Source organism: Grus americana, chromosome 8 (assembly GCF_028858705.1).
Source record: "Grus americana isolate bGruAme1 chromosome 8, bGruAme1.mat, whole genome shotgun sequence".
Lineage (NCBI taxonomy): Eukaryota > Metazoa > Chordata > Aves > Gruiformes > Gruidae > Grus > Grus americana.
The window spans coordinates 6012190-6033794 of NC_072859.1; the positions used below are offsets into that span (position 1 = coordinate 6012190).

The window sequence follows — 21605 nt, forward strand, 5'->3', positions numbered from 1 at the left end:
TTTGTCTAAATGACACTGAAGTATCAGGTGTGTTATCACTGTAAATACCATAGTGAAGTGTTTCATTCACCTTTTAAAGAAAAGAATGTATTTCTTTGAACTTTGTGTAAAGAATTAAAATGCAGTGATAAAGATCCAAGAATGTTTTGAGACACCTGGTTTTTAACTTTATTTTTTAAATACTTGAGATTATAAAAAAAAGGTAGCACTTAAATCAGGAAAAACCCCTCATTTTTCATGTTTTATTTGCCTTGTCAAGCAGGTCACTCTTATCTCAGCTGTTGATCTGGCTTTCCTTTCCAAGCTACTGTTAGCAGTTGTACAAGGCGTTGTACAGTGGCCTTTGTATAGTTAAAAAGAGAAAGTAAAACCAGAGAAAGTTAATTTCCGTGGTGTTCCTGCCAAGTTCAAGTTTAAGTTCATTTGGCAGTCTGGAAACAGTCACCCTGAAGGAGAAGCAGACCTGTACTGCTTCCTTTACGTTCACATTTACAAATGATAAGGTGACTTTTGTGTCAGGTCACTTCTACTTATTGCTGCAAATAACGTCTGCTCAACCTCAGAGTAAATGTATGAAGTCTTTGGTTTTGGCTTCACTGAGAGAAATTATATCAAGGAATCTTGATCAAATGTTCCACTCTTGCCTAAAACATCACTTTTTGTTTGGCTGACAGTTGTATTGCAAGCCCTGCTTTTGGGAGGGGGAGAAAACACTTGCTTTTTAACACATACTGAAAATTACTTCTTACCCTACGTGAATGGAGGGAATACATAAAAGTTTGAGAATGTTTATATTTAAAAATTTATTTCTGTATGTTTCACTGGTGTCTACTAGTAAATATTTTTTTCAGAAACAGAACTTGGTTACAAGTTTTATTAACATTTCTCTGCTGAAGGTATAACTTCTGCTAAAAAAAAAAAAGTAGGAAAAAGTATCACTTTTCTCCAGAGTTAATTGTGTATTTTTCTTTGGTAATTTCAGACCCTTAAAATATTAATCACTTGAACAGTGCTCAGAGTTGGAAGTTCATTAGGTTAAATTTTCACATCAGTCATGGTAAACACATGGGAAACAGGTCTGTGTGTGGTTTCTAACTGGACAAGGATGAGCTGAACTAATTGTCTGAAGTGCGAAACCTCTTCACATCTCTGAAATTATATTTCAATACCTTTATGTTCAATGTTCCCAGATGCGGGGAAAGTGACTTCATGGCAAATGGTTCAGGATGAAGCCATAGTACAAGTCCAGTATTTTACTATTTTCACAGTATATAATAGCTACTTCATAGTCTAAAAAGGTGAATAACACTTTAGTTCTTGGTAGGTTTTAAAGACTCTGTACAGTTGCTTAAGTAATGAATGGCTGGGGGTTTTCCCCACAGCAGCACATTTTTCCCCTGAAATTCATTAAAAGTTAAATGAGTCTTTCAAAACCAAACATTTTGCAATGTATTCAATGCCTTTCTGCATTTCTTTTACTATTGTATGCGTTCATTTTTAACTTTTACCCTTATGTGTTAAAATTAGAAGTTCTGTGTCTATGTGCTGTCAGAGCATAAAATGAATTAAATGGTCTAATATAACATAACCAAATGCAACAGCTGCATCAGATTATGCCCTAGAACTTTGGAATAATTCAACTGTCTTGTATTAAACGCAGACATTCAGATCAACGGGGATGAGTTCCTTCTGAGAATCTACCTAGTAGGGAACATAGATGCTTCCATGGAAATGTCAATGTTGTAAAAATTAAACATCTGACGATATCGCTTGGCATGTGTGAGCAGCTTAATGCCTGACTTGTTATACAAGAATAGGTTCTGAGCGAAATATTTACCTGGAGTTTTAATCAGCTTTGAAAGAAATGAAAATACTGTTTCAGAAATTTCCTGATGTTCTGGGCAAGCAGCTTAAAAAAATATAAACTGTTTATCCAAAATATCAGAGAATGATAGCCTAATACATAAGACCTAAAAATGACAAATATTGGAGTTGGGAAATAGTTTTAGGGGTTTTTTAATCAGACACATTATGTCACAGATTCCCGCATCTAGGTGTTTAGGTCATGTCATAACTGTTACGGGACAAAGCGGTTGAGGCTCAGGGTTCAGATTAGAGAGAGCCACAGTCTCAAACCCTTCCTGCAAGTCTCGAGTTGCTTGTGCTGAGTGGGGCTGCTGAAATACCTGAATGCAGACCTTGGAAATTCAGCAAGAGAGATTGTGATTACAGCTACTATTGCTTTAAAATACGTTATTTAACTCTTAATGAACCGTTGTGTTTTCTAAGTTAGAATAGACTGTCACTTCGTTTGGTTCTGTCATGTTTCTGTGTCACCCAGTTTTGGGTCTCAGATTTCTGTAGAAGTTGCATTACATATGTTCTGGCATGCTGATGTTTATTGCTTCTGCAGGAGAAAATATGCAACTATTCATAGCAACACAAACTTCATCATCATCATCTTGTCAGAAATACTCAGAGCTGTGGATAGGACTTCAATACCATTTTACATTTAATGCCATTCCTTTTCTTCTCGTTTCTTTCTTTTTCCAGACTGCAAAAAAAAACCAACTTGGTTCCAAAATTAGTCTTTGATTTATTACTTTTAAAAGTGTTTAAAGGAACAAAATTCCAATTTAAAAGAACAAAATAAACTGGTAACTACCATTTTTAACTTTCAATGAGAAGCTACTATAACATGGACTGTGCTACCCCAAAAAATAGTGTATCACTTATGAATGTTAGAGTTGCAGGGATAAGGTTGTGTGGAAGCTAGTATATATTTGGCATTTTTTAACTTTCTACACAACAAACTATTTGTTCTTTGTATTGCTGTGACTTTCATGTTCAGCAGGATGTAGAATTTGGAGACCCACAACACAAATTAGAATCTGTTCTTTCAGAGCTGACAAAGACTGCTTCTCCTGGGCAGTGTAGGTTGTTACGACTGAATGTAATGGAAGTGTTGCAGGTAAATGTGAATGTAGGATTCCTTTTGCATGGAAAGCATGGTATCAGTACATGTCTTTAATCAGAATATTTATTAAAAGAATATGGTCAAATGATAAATACCAACAGTGCCCCCTCTCTTACAAACCTCCATTTATAAACTTGTAAAACAGGAAGAGATATTTTTTTTGGAGCAAGTAAATGATAATACTGAGAATAAAGATCCTCTGAACATGATACTAGTTAATCTGAAAGCTCAGTTATTGATGTTACGTGTACTTCGTTTTCTGTTAACCTTTGTTGAAGTAGGTAAAATCAATAAAACCATCTATGTTCCCCTATATCTACAGAGAATAAGTGGAGATTTTTGTGCATTTTTTTAGCTTAAACCTGGATTATTTTTTTTAACCATAACATTAGAAATAATACTGATGTGGGGAAAACACTCTTACTATAGAAGAAACATTCATATGGATTTTTGATGTATGTGTACTTCAGTAAGTTACTCTCCCCTATATAAACAAGTGCTTTTCCAGCAAGTCGCTCTGCCTCTGCTGAAATAACAGGATTGCTTTCAATTGTATTGACTGGGATCCAGGAATAACACTTTCTTGGGTTTTGTTAGTCAGATACATGATGTATTGAGTCACAGAATTCTGCTTCTCTGAGATTAATGGAAATCTGACGCATTTTAGGAAAGGCAATCAAAAAATCTTCAGGGGTTTTCGAAGTAGGCATTGAAAATGTGTCACTTTTAAAAATGATAGATTCTTAGAAATTCTCTGCTGAAGAGATTTGTAAATCTTGTCATACTAGATACTCTGAAGACACAGCAAAACAATATAACATCTCCAGAGTTTTTGGTGAAGTTTTTTTTTTTTTTGAGGGTTCCTTCACATTTGTTTGCAGCCATTGTTTGTGTTTGCCCCATTTTACCAGGCAGGTACAATGGAGTGGTGCATTTTGCTTTTGGAAATGTGTTATTTAGGGGCTCCAGAATTCTCTGTAAAAGAGATACTGAAGACATGAAGCATCTAGCAATGTTTGCTATAGGATGTTTTACTTCATTTATTGGTGTATAAATTTTAAGGACCAGCCTAACAGGACATGTTACAAACAACAAGCTAAGCCCAGTAAGGCAATAATGAAAACCTGATAAAGCTGTGCATATACTAGCAGAAGTTTAAAGATTCAGAATTTCAACTCTTTAAAGTGAATTCCTGTAAAATTTTAAATGGCATATTTTTCCGTCACCAGCATAACTTTAGTAGTCCATTACTTGTTTAAAATTAAAGTTCAAATTTTGAAATGCTTAAGTTGGAGGACAACAAAAAGAGGGTCAAAACCTTGCATATAGCCAGTTTATTGCTTTAAAATTATTGACTCAGCTGTTTTCATTTGTGAGAGATTTAGGAATTGTTCTAAGCAGTGTAAATCAAAACCTTGGCTGATCGTGAATGAATGGAGACTGGTGTCCAAAGCACACAAGGTAGGCTTCAAATGGGGTTTTGTTGTTGTTTAGATTGCTCTCTTTAATATGTAAAGAAGCACAAAAGGGTAGTAAGAAAAAGGGCTCAAGAACTTGGAAAGGATCCATCTTTCTTTTTTGTCAAGACTGCTTTAGATTTTTTTCTCCCATAGCTACTAAACCTGAATTAAGTTTGCTTTCTGTAACACTTTGTCTCTTTTCAGCATCCCCCCCTTCATTCTCTCTTAATGTGTCAAACATGTCTGAGAGTTTGTTAATACAAAAATGTAACTTAAATTCTTTTCCATTGTTCTGGATTATTTACCGTATTTTCATTTCCAAGTCAACATAAAGAAAGGCAAAAAGTAGAAAATTTTGTATTAGCGATTCTTTCTTGGTTTTTAGCTGTGCTTTCATCTTCTGTTTGTAAACAGCTTGCTTGGTTTCATCCTTGAGTTGCAACTGCATCCTTCCCCCTCCCTCCCCCCAAAGAACAGTAACAAACCCCTCTATTTTCTGCTTAATATACTGTTCCCCTGTATGGTGCATTTCATGTTTATGAAACAAATCTTTATTTAAAAACAAACTGCTGCTCAACTGAGGTACAATTAACTTCCTCCTTGTTCCACAAATTGTTAGAGGAAGAGATTAGTGCCTGTTGCAGCAATGTCTTTTGGATTTTCAGCTGCACAATTGTTTGTGCTACAGACGTGATTATATTCTGAATTAATGTATGACTCTGGTTTCTTGGTTGTACAACTCGGACTACGTCTACTGCTCAGAAGTACCATAAATAAAAATCCAGTTGAAACTATATGCAATGATCGCTACTTACAGATGTGCGTTGATTTACTTGGAACTTTTTACAGTGGTTTTATTGAGGTATCCATTTTCTAGTTCTAGTAATGCTAGGTCTATGCTCTGATATTGGGTGAAATCCAGCTTCCCTGAAATCAATAGGATTTTTGGCTTTTGCTTTCTGGTAGGATCAGAATTTCACATTAATATGTTCACAATACCCAAATTACATGCTTAGCAAAGAATTGGTAGTACTAATTTTCTGTAACTGTGGATAACAAAATCCACAGAAGATGTACAGCTAAACAACTGAAACTGTTCATCCTTACAACTGGAATGAGTTAGTCTCTGCTCTTATGCAGAGTCCTTTTTAATTCTTTCCAAGTTTCCAAAGTCTACCAAATGCCACAAAAATGAGTTTTATATTTTAGTTGTCAAACTTTTCTCAGGCTGAGATTTGTTTCTTCACAATTGTATGTTGAGGGAGACGTATGTAGAATTCACAAATAGCTCAAAATTAAACTTGCAAGTAAGAATAACTTTAAAACTTACCACGAAAAAAAAGTCTTCCAGCTGTTTTGCTTCTGTGGTAGATGGAAAATCCAGAGGCCAAGTTGCTTTTTCTTCTATATTACCCGATGCTGTGGATTGTTAATCTGCAGTTGGAGTTGAAAACGGCTTTTGTCTTTCTCTGTTAGGTCCAAGCTGTGTTGAGGAATTGGGTTTCTCCATACGATAACCAAGCTAACTAATCATTTAAAAAAAAAAAAAAAAAAGAAAAAAGTAATGTTCCAGTATGTTTTATTCCAGAAGAGAGAAATGTTTTTTGAAACTGCAGTGTTTTACTCTCACATGCAGAAGTGCACTAACCAGCTACAGCTGACCCAGATTCCATATACATCACTTTTGGACAGTTTTTTTAAACAAACACACACTCGACTTAGACGTTCAGCCCACCTATGATGTCACCGCGAACACACTGTGAGCAGAAGAAACTCCTCCTTCGGATTTCCTATCCATACCCTCCAGAAAAGGAGGGGGTAGGGAGGCTGAGAAGTTAGAAACAAGGAAAGATTGTTTGCCAGTAGAAGGGAGGGTACCATATGGCAACAGACTGTGCAAGAGTTCAGCAGGCAATTACAAATCAAACATTTTTACTATGCTGCCTAAAGATGCCTTTCAAGTTATTACAGTACTGGGCTTCATTTAGAAGAAAGATTCTTTCAGGCTGATAAAACTCGATTTGTGTTGCTGGGAATAAAAGGGGCAGCCTGGCTGGATACAACAGGAAAAATGAACCATTTATAGTCTAGAAGAATGTTCAACAGAATGTCGCAGTCAATTTTTGACGTTTACTTAATAAGAAACAGTTCCAGTTGTTAAACGCACGAAATCTCCGATACATGTGGAAAATGTTAAATCTGTGTGTGTGATGGTTTTAGGTAGGTATCAGAATATTCGATAACATCTCAGTGGTGTTCGAAGTAGCAAAAGCCACACAGATTATGCACTGGGAGGAGCGCAGGATACTGGTTTTAGTTCTGTCAATAGTCAGCACTTAAGTACATTCAATTTGCTTTCATTGATCTTTCTGGTTTCTTCACAAAGGATGTGCCAATTACATTTGAAAGAGAATTACCCTAGCATGCTTTCACAATTATTTTAGACTTCATAGAAATGCATTGAATAGGTTTTGAGAACAGCTCTCTACAGAAGAGAGTTCTTGATTTAGCTAAAAGAAAAAAAATCAGTACTTAATTGAGCAAGTCATTGAGAAAGATAATCCTGCAAATACATTGGTTTATAAAACCCTGCATATTATTGCAGGTGCCTGTTCATAGTGAATTTCCTTAATTATAATTAGTAAGCATGATTTACTACTTTCTGTGGAAGACTGAGGAGGTTTGGGATTTTTAAGGCCCGTTTTGACATTGCTTAGCAAAGTTAGGTTTGGGATGGCTTATGCAGTCTAGATGGCTTAGCAATTAAATGAGACTATCTGATGCTTCTGATTACCCTTTGTATTTTTTAATAAACTGATTCTAGCAGAATAGAAAATTGAGAAATTGAGTAGTATATCAGGTCATGTGTAATACCTTTTTATTCACTTTTTTTATATGTCACCTTTCAACCACAAGTATTTTAATTTGTTTCTGTGTGTGTGCGCACACGCGCGTGTATGTGTTGATTTTGGAGTAATGCCCAGAGTTTCCCAACTCACATTTGAGGACTGTGCTGGGTAGGTGCTATACAAACACAACTGCTGTTCTTGTGAGGTTGTATTAATAGTCTTCCACCTGTAAAGCCAAACTTCTTGTTATGATTTTGGTTACACAAGGCTGAGAGGTGAAACAAAATATAGTTTTAGAAATTCCCTGTTACTGAAATAAGTTTCTTAAAAATACTATTTAAGTTTGTATATTTTTATTTTATGTGGATATCTTGTGAAAGATGCAGAGGATGAAGAGCAATTCCTTTTAATAGCAGAGCTGGCCAGGATATGTTTCACTTAGTTGAGACAAAAATGATTAGTCTTTGGGTGAGGTTCAAGAAATGGAGTTGCATTTAGCATTAAAATAAGCAGTTTGTTTACAGCATTAGCGTGTAAGGAGGAGGATTGTCCTCTCTACATGATCAAGGGATTGAAAGAGTAGTAAGGTTACAATGGTGGTGGGGAAGAGCATAGGTAGAAGACTTGAAGAGAGTTATCTATAAGGTTGTTGGATCTTTGGAGGTGTGATTAATATGAACTGCAAGAGTCGTACCCCATTTTAATCTGAGTGCACTTTTTGCCTACTTCACTTTTCCCATGTTGCTGCAAGTCGAGTTTGAGTTTCTATTCAGCTTGAAGAGTTATAAATAATGCTATTTTTCCTTCTGTTATTTTTTAATTGCTGAGTTGGAGGAATGAAGTAGTAGACTTCCTAAAATCCTTAGTAATTTTGGTCATGTATTTTAGCATTGTGTGTTTAGTATGCTTCATATTTGTCAAGGGAATAATTAATTGGTGATGTGGCAGAAGATTAGGTTCACGAGCAGTTGTGCATGTCCTTGTAATTACATTTAGATTTAGAAATAATGACACTGTTAAAGACAATGAGCTAGTACAGGCGCCTAGTGGGATGCAGGAGGAAAGGATCCTTTCTGCCTCCCCCTGTCCTACAGAGAGTGAAAGCTTGTATGTGCAAGTCTAGCTGTGCTCGTACCCTCAGCATCTGCAAATCCAGCTGAGAGAAGGTTGACAAAACCAAGGATTAAGTGATTGAGGAGAGTGCAAATTCAATCCCAGACAGCGGTGGCACAGCGATGTGCTTCTGTAAGTCCAAGCATTATTACTGTTTTACTCCGAGGTCTGAAGGCTCTCGGAGACCTTGTTGAAATGATTTCTCCGGAAAATCAAAAATACTGTTCTGAGGCAATGCTGTTGTCAACTTGCGTGCACGTTAGTCAGCGAAAGCAAAAATTCTTCAAAATATTGTTTGTGAGTTTTTTCTGTTAAATGTGAGACACTTTTCACTTTTTAATCTTTCAGGTATTTATCTGTCAGACTTGACGTATATTGACTCCGCCTACCCATCAACAGGGAGCATTCTGGAAAGTGAGCAAAGAACAAATTTAATGAACAACATTCTTCGAATTATCTCTGATTTACAGCAGTCGTGTGAATATGGTAAGCTAGCTTGTAACTATTGTAGTATTAAAGAGAACAACTTTAAAAGCTTTAATATTTATCTTCTGTAATGCAATGTAAGTATGGGCCAATCTATTTGAATGCCATTAATGCTCTCCCTCACCCTCTCAGCCCAAAAGTCTAAGTTTATTCTGGCATTGTTGGTTGTAACAGAGCATCAGCATGAGGAGACAGAATAAAATTGCCCTTTTCTTACGTCACACACGTTTTTGCACTCCATAGTTTCTGATGAAAAATGTGGAATACATTGTACTTAACGGTAGTTTTACTAGCACGTTATAAACTTAGATCCCCGTGTTTCATAATTTTATGACTATGAATTCTAAAAATAGTAGGATTCCCTTTGGAGGAGTAGTACTTTTACTGGAGATAATAAAATATGTTCAGCTTGTCTTTTGGACACTTATAGTTCTGTTCGTAGATCAGATGTATTTTTCCTTCAAAGGTGGTCTCACTCACAATCCTTTTCAAGTTCTAGCAAAGTCATAAGGCTGTGTTTGTGATGGTGGAATGTGAATTAGGACAGGATTTCACATTCATGAAAGCTCAATATATATATAATGAGTATGTGGTCTGCAAAGGAGTCCTCAGATACAAACCTCCAGGTCTGGGCCTTCACTTTGGCCAGGGGCAGGCTCTCACTTTTCCCTTGCATGTTCTCTGATAAGCAGAGCAGTTCTAGGGGAATATGTACCTGGCTTTATGGATGTGGGGAATACCAGCTCAATGCACGAGAATTGCTATAAAGGACAAAAATGTCAACATCAGTAGGACTGTAGTTTGTACCTCCATCTTGCAAGAGATCTGATTCCGTTTAAGTGGTTTCTGGAAAATAATTTTGCTTACCAGTGAATGGTATGGTGATAATGAATGTCATCTGTTCTCCAGATATTCCTCTGTTGCCTCATGTCCAAAAATATCTAAACTCAGTTCAGTACATAGAAGAACTACAAAAGTTTGTAGAAGATGACAATTACAAGTAAGTATGAAATGTTATAACTGACTGTAACTCATTACAAAATAGCTTTTAGATCACAAAGCCTGTCACTCTTAAGATCGCACTTGTATTGGCAGATTTTGCATCTCAGATGCACCAGTTGTAAGTAGTGAGGTTACAGCAGGGTCCTGTGCCCAAGACAGTTTTCAGCATGCTGACCACATTGAGCCAGAGCTTTCAGGCCTGTTTGGTCTGGCGATTTGATCTGCAGACCTCTTTGAGTGTTCACCAGTGAAGGGTCCGTACTTCTGGCTCATGTGCAACACTGTTTAGTCAATAAGACGGACTCCACGATTGGTGATAGCTTATGTCATTTTTCATCAGAACAAAGTCATCTGTGCGTCCAGTCCCAGGTTCTTACCGTGGGTGAATTAAGGCTTTCACTTCCATGGATATTTCACTTTTGTTTTATAATTTTCTCTTTGATTAGGTTATACAGCGTAAGTAAAATATCGACACTTGATTTTTTTGAGAGGCAAGATATTGTCCATCTGTGTCCCTGCCCATTCCTCCCAGTATACTACCCAAAACAGAGGTTTCTACTTCCTTAATTAAAAGACTATTACTGTATTAAGTGGTTTGGCATCCAGCAAAATTGGGGAATGGAAATCTCTGGCAAGAGACAGGAACAAGCCCTGAGGATAGGAAAAAACCTAAAGCAAATCTGCTGCATATGAAGAAAATTTTTGTTCACTGGCTGATCTCCTTGAGGAGGTTCCCCACCCATTCCCATCCTGCCCGCCCTGGGAGTCTGTCACCTCAGTTGTGTTGAATTAGTTGCTTGTGTAGCTACATTCAAATGGTGGGAGGGGTATGCACGCTAGAGGAACAGATACAGTTTGCCATTTAGTAGCCTTAACTTGGATTTACTAAAAGGCAGCAAATGGGGACCCTTTGGTTTCTGTCAAAGGACAGTTAACGAGGGCTCGGACACTCGGCTCCCTTCATGTGTTACGATCTTTAGGATTTGTAAATTGTTCTCTGCATGTTCAGAGGCAAGCATCTGGCTTTCCCTTTTTGCTGAAATGTTCTGTAGCATGATTTTGAAAGTAAAGCTTCATGGTCAAACATTTGAAGGAGAAAAAAACCAAAACCAAACCCAAGTTTCTTAACTGCAGTGTCCGCTTCTTAGCAGCATATTGTTTTCATGAATTCCACACTCCACCTTCTTCTCCCTTCACTAGGTAGGACTCACTACTAGTGGGAATTTTATTGCTGAAGGAGCTACAGTCTCTTCATCCTGTACAACCCGTGTTTTGCTAGCAGGGAAATGAACGGAGACAATTGCATGTACTGCAGAAACATGGCTCTATTCAGAAAGTCTGGTTTTACACCTATGGGTTTTGTATGTCTCCAAATTGAACTTTTTTATGGGGGAGGAGTGTATTTTGAAGAACTATGCTTACTATAAGTGACTATTTTACTTTTTATCCCCTAAAGTGTCTGCAAAAAGGCTGAACTTAGAGAACAGCCATTGCCATTGTAACTTGAATACATGTTTTTATTTCCTAAAGTATTTTCTTTTAAAAAATTAAATTTTAAAATGGTAATGAGTCATTGCTAAACTCTCTGGGGAGAGGAGGGAGAGGAGCTGTCAACCTTAAAACTTTTTCTCCCCAAAATTAAGTAGGTGCTTTTCCAACCTGCTAATTTCAAAGATTCTAGTTCTGCGAACTGTGTGGACAAGATACGCTTGATCTTCCTGGACTTCTCTGCTCCTGGAGTCTGCCCTCTTTGTGGAACTGTTGGAAATGGCATTAAAAAGTGCCTGTTATAGAAAAAGCTTGAATTATGGATGAAGTCAAGTTGATAATGTATTTTCCAAAAGGCAAAAGAAGGATTTTGGCTTTTAGACCAGTAAAGACAAAAGACTTGGCCCGACACGCTAGTGCACTTTATAGAAAAATTTAAAATCCGGAGTGTAGTAAGTATAAATATTTTAGCCAAGGTGGGGGCCAGCTCTTACGCTAGAGTAGTGGTATCGTCACTGAATTTCGTGTATCTGCTAGCAGTCCCAGGGCCCTGTAGGTCCTGGCTTTTGTGTGGCCATGTTTTCCCTGGAGCATGGTGCCAACGCAGAGCAACGGCCTCTTCCCCTGCTGCTTCTGCCGTGTGTCTTTGCCACAGCTTCTTAACAGCTCAGACCGAGGAGCTTTGGCTGACGCAGAGGGTGAAGATGGCAATTGGTGGCAGCTTGTGGCTGGCTGTGCCAGCTGCGTCAGGGACCCTGGTGCAGAAGAGGTTGCAGGGCTGTCCTGTAGCTGAGATTTTGCTGTTGACTCTGGTCTTCCTTCAGCATGATATTGCAAACCTGTCCTGGTCTATATGAACCAAAGCAATAGACTCATTTACTACGTTATGCCCTAGCTTGCCATTTTTTTTCCTGCTAAAGATAACTATGCATGGTTTGTATTAACATCATAGTGTTTCTTGCAATTATAGAAACAAGCAGCTTTCAATTGTAAATTTTAAAAAAGTATTTTTCAAAAACTTAACTTTTATGTGCTTCAATTTCCTGATAAAGTAATTTTTAATGCTTCTTTAATGCAGACTTTCATTAAAGATAGAACCAGGGACCAGCACCCCACACTCTGCTGCTTCCAGAGAAGATTTAGTAGGTAAATGCTTAATAAGTGTGAGAAGACTTCAGCTTGTCAAATGCATTATTTTTGAGTTGCGAATGTGGAAAATATTTGCCTGAGGCTAATAAAGTGTGAAATATAAACACTGTTTATTTGTAATAAAAAGTCTGAAGGTAGAAATTCTTTCAGGGAATTGAGTCAGATTTTAGGTTCTTGTATGTATTGTGGCACTAACTTGTTAGTGTCATTTGGGGTGAAGAGCTATTAAATATTCATTCTTTGTTGCATCTAGACAGAAAGGCCTTCATCTAAACTTTTAGTGGTATAATATGCTTCCAAAAATGTACATTATTTTTCATCAACGCCAAAAGTAGTTGAAGGTCAGAGTTTCAAAACGTAGAATCAATGGGACCTGTTTAATGTCAATGTAGCTAACGCAGCAACTTTTAGGACTCACAAAATACTTGTAATTAGATGGTCTATTTGAAATAAATGTGCTTGCTTTTTTAAATCCTGTGCAAAAAAACCTAAACTACATTTTTTAAAATTATCAATCTGAGTATATCAATGAGTTTTACTACAGGCCATCCCTTATAAGTTGAGTGTAGGAAGTTTTGTGCAACTCTTCCACAATTTTCTTAGAAAGTAGGTAATTCTAAAGTTACTCGGGACTAATGTCTTTTTTGTTCCTAGGCTCTGAAGTCGGAGCGTCTCCACAAAGTGGACGGAAAAATGTTGCAGCTGAAGGAGCCTTGCTACCACCGACACCCCCTTCGCCTAGGAACCTGATACCACATGGACATAGGAAGTGTCACAGTCTGGGATACAAGTCAGCATTTTATTTAACCTTAAAATCCTAAGCTTTGTGATGTATCATCTTTCCATACAGAAGCTTTGCTTTGAAAAAGTAGCATGATTAGGTTAGCATGAGTAGGCAGCTCAATGCCAGTGTAATTCTTTCAAATTCAAACTGAAATCATTGCTTTATTGGTGTTTTTATGATGAGAGCTTCTTTGTAGGCTTTCATATAATTTTGTGTAGTAATGGCTTCAGGTTTTTTTCTATGTAGGTGTACTTGTAATTAATATTTTAATCATTGTATCATTAATTTCCTTTGTCATATTTTAAAAAAGCAAGATTTTAGCTATTCAGTAATTCACCTCAACTTACATTGTGTAAGTTTACCTTTTATGAACTACAGCGAAATTCTAAAGTTCAGTTATGTGTTACAGTAAGACAAAAATACTTTAGGATATTGAATGTAATTTTTAAAGTATTCCTGACTTTCTCTTTGCTCCAAGAGTACTGTCTTAAACCTAGCGATTCCTATAGGTAATATAGTTTGTGCACAAATACTTATGACTTGAGCCGTGATTTAGTTTGGTATTCGGAACACACTACATGCAATACTGCAGGATGTTCAAGCAAGAGCTTTTGAGAGGTATCAAGGATAATGTTGTAACAATTTTTATCCTTGTTCATTTCTAGTTTCATACACAAAATGAATACGGCTGAATTTAAAAGTGCAACATTCCCCAACGCGGGACCAAGGCACCTACTGGATGACAGCGTCATGGAGCCTCATGTCCCATCCCGGGGGCAGGCAGAAAGCTCCACCCTTTCTAGTGGAATTTCAATAGGTAGGAACTATAAACGTACCCGTGCAGTACATGGTCTTTTAATAGATTTTAGCATGATTAGTTAGCAATTGTACAAGCAGTGGTACTGTTGTAAAATAAAAATTATATTTAGAAAAAACTTGAGAAATGTAGGTGGAGGAGGGCAGCATAATTTATACAGCATGAACTACATGCTGACAAATTATAAAAAAGCAGATTACTTTGTTTATATCCCCTTTAATGATACAACTGCTGTTGTTCCTCCTCTTCCTTGATGGGAGTGGAGGGAAGTTCCGGGCACCATTTCCTATTCTCTCCCCGCCGCCCCCGCTAAATCAATCCAAATTAAAAATGTCTTGTCGTATGATTTCTATTTAAAAGGCCATATCAAATTGACAGAACTGTAAATTGCTGACAGTCTTTAAAAGCATAATTTCTAAATACTCCTTACTTTTGTCAGGAGTAGATAGCAATTTAACTTTCAGATACTTCAAAGTGTCAGAATCTACTTCATTTTGGTAAGTTATTTATCTTCAAATATTTAGAGTATTCTTTTGAGAACTTCTGCTTCCTGAGTTTCTTATGTGACAGCAGTTGCTCTTTTTCCCTGTTATGCACAGATCCTTCAAGCGGAGGGAGGGCAGAGCAAGTGCCTCTCGGATCCACATAACTGCAGCCAGGGTTGAGAAATGCAACCTCTATCACAGTCCTTTTTCTCAAAATTATTAGCTTGATAGAATTCGATGCTGTTCAGTTTTTATGCATTTATGGTAATAGAAGATTTTTGTAGTGCTATGCATTTCTTTGGATAACTTAATTTTAAAAAAAAGTTTTGATTTTTCGCCTTCATGGAGAGAAGCAAGAAATTATGCTGCATTCTCAGGGATTGCACAGTACAGGAGATTAAAGCTCCTCATGCATCTATTACCCTTCAAGTGCAATCCTCTCAGTTTTATGCTGGATTTAGGAGGAAGAAACCCCAGACTTTTGTCACCTTTGAGATGTAGCATTGCCCTTTTCTCAGTGCAGTTTTTTTTACTGAGGCTTTCTGTCTAAATATCTAAGAAACATCTCTGCAGTGGATCCTTTTTTCCAGGGTAAATTATTTACCTCCATTAGAGCCTAGCAGGGAAGGTTTGCCAGACCTCTCAGGCAATTTCTCATGAAGTACAACTAAGAAACAGTCACCATCTAGACATTTTGGAGAATACAGGGTTTTCCTACTTTGTCTCATCTCTGAATTTTTCAACTCTGTTCTCCTGTGTAGCTCAGGCATGACCTTATTGACTTGATGTAGTCACCCTTACAAGCTGGAACAAAATCGCCACTTCAGAAGACTTGTAAATCACTTGTAAAACAGCTGCCTTATGCATTTTGTGTAAGATCAGGATTTGTGGTTAGAGCGTCCCCTCTCCCATTCTCTTCCACCTTCAGCCTCCCCATAGTCAGATGTTTGTTTTATCACTGTTTTGACAGTCTACCATCATTTATATTTTTGATGCTTCTCGATTATGGAAATTTCAATGACACAAAAGATTAGTAGAGGTGGTAGAAATACATATGGAGGAAGAGGGTAAATTCTGGAGGCTTGCAGTATTTATTACTGAGGAATCATTGGAAATGTAAGTTATTTGGCATTCTGTACTGCTGCTTCAGCAGGATTTAAGGAAGTTGATTGAAGCTGCTAAGTTCCTCCATCATGTTTGAAGTAGTCTGTTTACTCAGTACTTGGAAATAGTACAGTCACTGCAGCAGAGAGGAGGTTTACAGTATTCTACAACATAACTTCAAAAGACGGTCAGGAAAACTTCTTCTGAATGTGTGTACTGAAAAGAGTGTTATTCCTCACCTTGCTCATAAATGTGGATTTAAACCTGTTGCTCCAGAAACAGGACTACCTTTTCTTAGATATAAGCCTATATAGGACTTCACTTTTTGGATAAATGATCCCTCTTTAAAACACAGACAGTTTTTCTGATATGCCAGCACCTTGAATGTGACCTTGAAGACTACTACAATACTACTTTAAATCACTCTTGTGTCTTGAGGGCTTAGAGGTGTTCAGACCTTTCCAATCCTTTCATATTAGAGATTCTGATATAATCTGACTCTATGTCAAATATCAAAAAAGCAGCAATGTAACAACAGTGTCTAGGCTGTTTGTATGCAGCACTGTACCATTATGATGCTTTACCTAAATAATTTGAACATGTGAGTTTGTGCATTTTTTTTATCAGGCCTCGTGTCTGAGTTGCCTTTGTGTTAACAGATTACTGTAGTCCATTTGCAATTCAGTAAAGCAATTTATAGGCATGTTATGAAGACTCAGCAGAGGACTGTTTCTTTTGCCGCTGGTGAACACACCAACTACTTCAGGTACAGAAGGGCTCTACCACTTGGATTTCTTCAGTTATCTCTGTGATAGAAGTTTTCAGTCTGTGATAGAGATCGGTTAGAGCATCATTAGGCTTGAGATTCATGGCTGGATGAAATTCTGCATATTAGCGTACTAAAGCTGAGCAGTTAATCCAGCAGTGCATGTGTCTCTAAACTAAAAACACACATTCAAGTGGTGATGGACAATTTTGATTGTGTTGTGCTGGGAAAGACTGATGATCCATTCTGGAATGGTGCATAGCATGCCGAAATTTTTACATCCAATGTAATTAATCTTTCAGATGTAAAGGATACACTAAGTGGGTATTTTTCTGTGCAATGAATGATTCCTAAAGTAACAGCAATGCAGAAAGTGACCCAGGCATGGGATTTCCTGAAAATAGGTCTATCTGTAACGTGACAGCCATGGTCAGAGATCTTTATCAAATTCTTATCTTAATCTCAGGCTCTGGAGGCTGATTGTGTACATTCAACTGATTCTACAAAAATCTAGAACTCAAAAAAAAAAAAAATTAAAGATATAGCCCCCATTATATTAATTTCTTGTGCTTGGGTCAAAATAGTTCTTGTTCCTAGAACTATGAGACTGTGTTCAGCAGACGGTTGTACATTATGCTACAGTAAGGAAGATGTGCCTCTGGTTCTGTTGCTGTTTTACTTTATAGCATAAGTGCTCGTTATCTGAACAAAAGTGAGAAATCTTTTTCCGGCAGTGCTATGTTAACCTAATTAGAAGGAAGAAACACTTGACCAGTCATATATACAATATCAGATCGGAAATGTTTTCTTGAGTTCAGGAATGTAATAAGAGGAAATAGTCTCTTCTAAGTTTTAGACATTCGTAATTTAGACAGCTGCATTTGAGGTAGTCATTGGAGCTCTTTATAATCACATAGAGAATAGAGATCTTCAATAATATGATGCATCTTGTTCTTAAGTGGGTGGCTAAAAAGAGGTTATATGACTTGTGTCCTTAAATCTCACTTTATTTCTGTTGACTGCAAAGAGACTTTTGAGAGATAACACATGAAAATACAGACAGATGAATACCACTGAAAATACGTCTGGTTTGTGCAGACGATCCAAAGTATCTGCTTTTAGTAAATTGGGACGGATGCTTTTACTTTGCAGTGACAGGTCATTGAGAACCCCCACTACTTGCTATCAGTAAGTCTTAAAGCTACTGCAGTTATGTTCTGTGATCCCTCCATTTTGATGAGGTCACTGTAGTACACTCTTTCAAAAGAGTGAGTTTGCCCTTCTGAGGTCTAGGCATTGCTCTTGCCTGGGTTGAAGGAACCACCTGTGCGCTTTTACCAGCTGTACTCCTGCATGTATTTGCCTGCTGTCACCTCCTCACCTAAAAGTAGGATAAATTAAGATGCTTTTACTTAGACTGTGTTTCAACTTAGAAATAGCATGAAAATTCCTTTTATTCATAAGATTTTTTTTTAAGAATACACGGTTTTCTAGTACTCTATTATTTTCTTATAATTTTAAAATACTCTTCTTGCTTAAGCACATTCTTAAGTATCTACAGCAATGTTCACTCGCCTTCATTAATGTTCTCAGAAGTTTTGGATTTCCACCATCTCTTACGCTTTTGCTCAGCTGCACTACTGAATTTCTTTTCTGAAGCTGGATTTGTTTACAACGGCTAATAGCTCAAATAATTCTGTAGAGGTAAAGGGACAGTGTAACGTAGACCCCTCTTTTCATATATTGCTTCTGTATGTCTTTTCTCCTCTTGCACCACCTAACGTACTCAGTGCAAAGTAATTTTGCTTTAGGAGGTGGGTTTTTTTAAGGGTGTAGTCTCACATGTATACCACTTGAGAATACATGTTGAAGTATAAACACAGAAATACTCAACTGAAATTGAGAATGTAATTTTAGGTGTTTAAAAATTCAAAGAAAACACACGTATGGATTATGTTTGTAGCAGGGTTGGATGCAAATTCTGTTCTAACTTTGGAGTGTTTTCTTTCTCAAACTTTCTTTTTTTCCTCGCTTATTCTTCCTAATCTACAATGATATGGATGAAAGCTCTGGAAAAACTAAGGCTCTTGAACATTTAGCTTAGTTTGTGTGTTCCAATCACTTGAGAATAACTTGAGCCTTTATTCTAATGCAATCAGAGAAATTAATGCTGCAGAGTCAAAGAAAGGTATTTTAAATCAGTGTTAATGTAAGAAAGTGCCTTTGTAAGAACAGTACATTTTCAAACCAAAACTGGCATAAAATGCATACAAGAATATCAGCATTTTAATGAATTCCGCTATTAAGTCACCATCTTGAAGTACTTGAATTCTACAAGGGATTATATTTCTCTTTAAATAAATGAAGTATAGGTGTAGATATACAGTGTATGCATTTACTTTCAGGTTTTTGGCAGCTTATACAGTAGGGAAGAACTCTACACAGCCAATGTTTGTTCGATTCCTTACCTTGTAGTGTACTGTTCAGGTGTTGAGGACTCTGAGTCATCAGTAGTCTGTGTCAGAAGAGCAAAGTTCGGGTAGGGTTTCAGGCAAAAGAAATATTTATTTTTTTAATACTCCATTTAAATGAGTATAAAGGTGGCTCTTGCCCTAAACGTGGATACCCTGTTTTGCTATTGTGAACTACTACTTTAGTAATAGGGTAAATGTAAGAGCTGTATAGTATGTTAGGTTAAAAATGCACGTGTAGATGTCTGGATTTGAGAGGAAGAGATGGATATACAGTTTCAGTACCCCATTTCTTCCCTAATCCTTATTAGTACTGTTGGGTCCAGGGTATATGGTGTGGTTTTGTTGTTTTTTGTGATTAATGCAGCCATACAAAAGCCCTGTTTCTGCCCATCTTTATCCATTTGGTTACTTGCCTTTGTTAGCTTTTCATGATGAAAAAGTGATGGCATTAGATGTTTGTGTTGATTCTCAGGCAGCATATTGCTTGTTTGCCAGTCTTTACACCATTGTTATTTGGTTAACTAGCAAGCCAAAGTGGAGCTATTTAAACTTTATTGTACAATAGTCAAATGGTAATGAACTAATTCAAATACACATGAGGATTTTCAGTATGGTCATAGATGTCAACAAAGCACAACATAACTTTTAGGGCGTGGAGTCCATCTCCATGATGCTAACTAGGCTGTATTGTGCTACAGCAATTGATGCTCAGGTCTCCAGGCCAATTTTTTTCTGTTTTCTCATTAAAATTTCAAGTTCTGTCAGGTCAGTCAAGAGCTATAGTGACTAGAGCTCTTGGAAACACTGTGTAACTGGAGCCAAGAGAGTGTCAGTTGCAGATTTGAGAAGGGGAAAGAATTTTTCGTCTGAATACTTTTTAAAGTCTTTGGGGTTGGTTTGTTTATATTAACACCTGTCTAACTTTGGGGACTAACTTCTGGATAAAGGAAGCCTGTGTTAAATGTTCAATATCCTCAGACTTTCAGCAACGAGTGGATGCTCTGACCAGGGTGGAATGGTGGAATTGGGTATGCAGTGGTATAGGCATTCCCTATCACATAACTAGGAACCTAGCCTCATGCTGTAGCATAGACGTGTGTATATGCGCATCTACAAATGCGAACAGAAAATTCACGTCTGTATTCAGCTGCAGTACTAGAGCTCTCTGTGAACAATCCTGAAACTTCTCAGACAATCATCAGCATGGTTAGTGAATAAAACCACTTTGCCAATTGCTGTTATTCCTAAGATAGGAAAAAGCTGTCCTGTTATGTAGTAAATACAAACACAACTCTTATTTTTTTAATTCTGTACAAAAAAAATTTAATTTTATTAGCAATAGAGAAAACTAGGAAGATAGTGGTTTGTGTCAAGTAGCTTCTTACATAAACCCAAACCATGTGTAGAACATTACTTAATAGAAAGGATTTATACTACCTAGGATTTGTTATTAAGTTTAACCTGAAGACCTACTTGAAGTTATTGGAAAAACTCAAATATCGAGTACATACTTGAGAAGAATTTAAGAAGGTGATATATTTTTAAAGTACTGAATGAATGAAATATTTCCAGTTGAGGTGATAGTCAAATAGTGCACTTCATGTTTAAACAGAATTTGTCTCGGCATCTAACTTTTAATAAGTTAAAAACAGTTCCTTTCACCTCTGTTTTGTTTTGGAGGGACGGATGTAACATATATTCTTTTGCTTTTTGGGAAAGGGGTTTTTTTTAGTATCAGCACTTTTGTAGTGCAAAAAAATCTTCCAGAGGTTTTAGCATCTAAAAAAATCCTGTTAGACGCATTCTATATAGATGTTAAAGAGGGCTAGTCAAATCCTAAAATTCAACTTTTTCCAGTTTTTCATTACAATTTTTTAAAGCCTATATAAGCATCAATAGAAATGTTAAATCAATAGCTGTGATGTTTGGCCCACTTTTTTTCTAAATTAACATTGCTTTTAAAAGTGTAATTGGCAATTTCTGTATAGATTATACTTTTTAAATGAAACTTTTTGTTTATGAATCCTCCAAATTCATTTAACTTTTCGAACTGTACTGATACTGTAACAACAATTAACACTTTCTGAAAGATGGCATTTCAGCTCTTTTGCTCTAGATTTTTGCATTTTTAAATAACACTAGCTTTTAAATCTTTCTATAGACTTAGAGTGTTTGAAATATAACTTTCTTAGTGAAGCTAATTGCCATCAAAATGTCTTTTCAGATAAAATTTTCATGTATCAACCTATTTCAAATATAAAAAAATTACTTCATAATACAGTATTGTTAGTGGGTTCTAATTATGTGGCTTTCTATCATGTGAGCCTCAATCAAGTAGAGCTCTAGTCATATTGAAGTTGCGCTTCTTGTTAATAATAAAGCGAAATCTGTGCAGTAATAAGGAAATAAATAAGACTTTAATTATATCTAATAAGTTCAGTGTTGGCTGGATGATGAGGGCAAACAGGAATTACTGCACCGTTTTGCAGAACATACTGCTCCAAGTAGCAAAAAGGAGAATTTTGATTACGTGCAAGGAAATTTTTTTTTCACAAGCAGATTGTGCAACACAGTAACAGGTTGCTCAGAGAGATTGTAGGCACCTCATCCTTGAAGAAGGTGGCTAGATGAGACCCACAGCAATCTGATTG

General features: G+C 36.8%; 2 protein-coding genes across 5 annotated transcripts in view; one reads left to right on the forward strand and one right to left on the reverse strand.

The window, feature by feature from the left end:
• ANGPTL1 (angiopoietin like 1) overlaps positions 1-6123 on the reverse strand; it is a 31105-nt gene extending 24982 nt beyond the window's left edge. The window contains exon 1 of one of the 2 annotated variants that reach the window (XM_054833815.1): positions 5768-6102. The gene's annotated coding sequence lies outside the window, so the exon portion shown is untranslated. Of the gene's footprint in view, positions 1-5767 lie in introns of both variants that reach the window. The other variant, XM_054833814.1, reaches the window with a different exon arrangement.
• RALGPS2 (Ral GEF with PH domain and SH3 binding motif 2) overlaps positions 1-21605 on the forward strand; it is a 122606-nt gene that overhangs the window by 80493 nt on the left and 20508 nt on the right. For all 3 annotated transcript variants that reach the window (XM_054833813.1, XM_054833811.1, XM_054833812.1), the window contains exons 9-13: positions 8748-8885; positions 9795-9885; positions 12454-12521; positions 13179-13314; positions 13974-14125. In XM_054833813.1, the coding sequence (XP_054689788.1) occupies positions 8748-8885; positions 9795-9885; positions 12454-12521; positions 13179-13314; positions 13974-14125 (585 nt within the window). The remainder of the gene's footprint in view (positions 1-8747; positions 8886-9794; positions 9886-12453; positions 12522-13178; positions 13315-13973; positions 14126-21605) is intronic.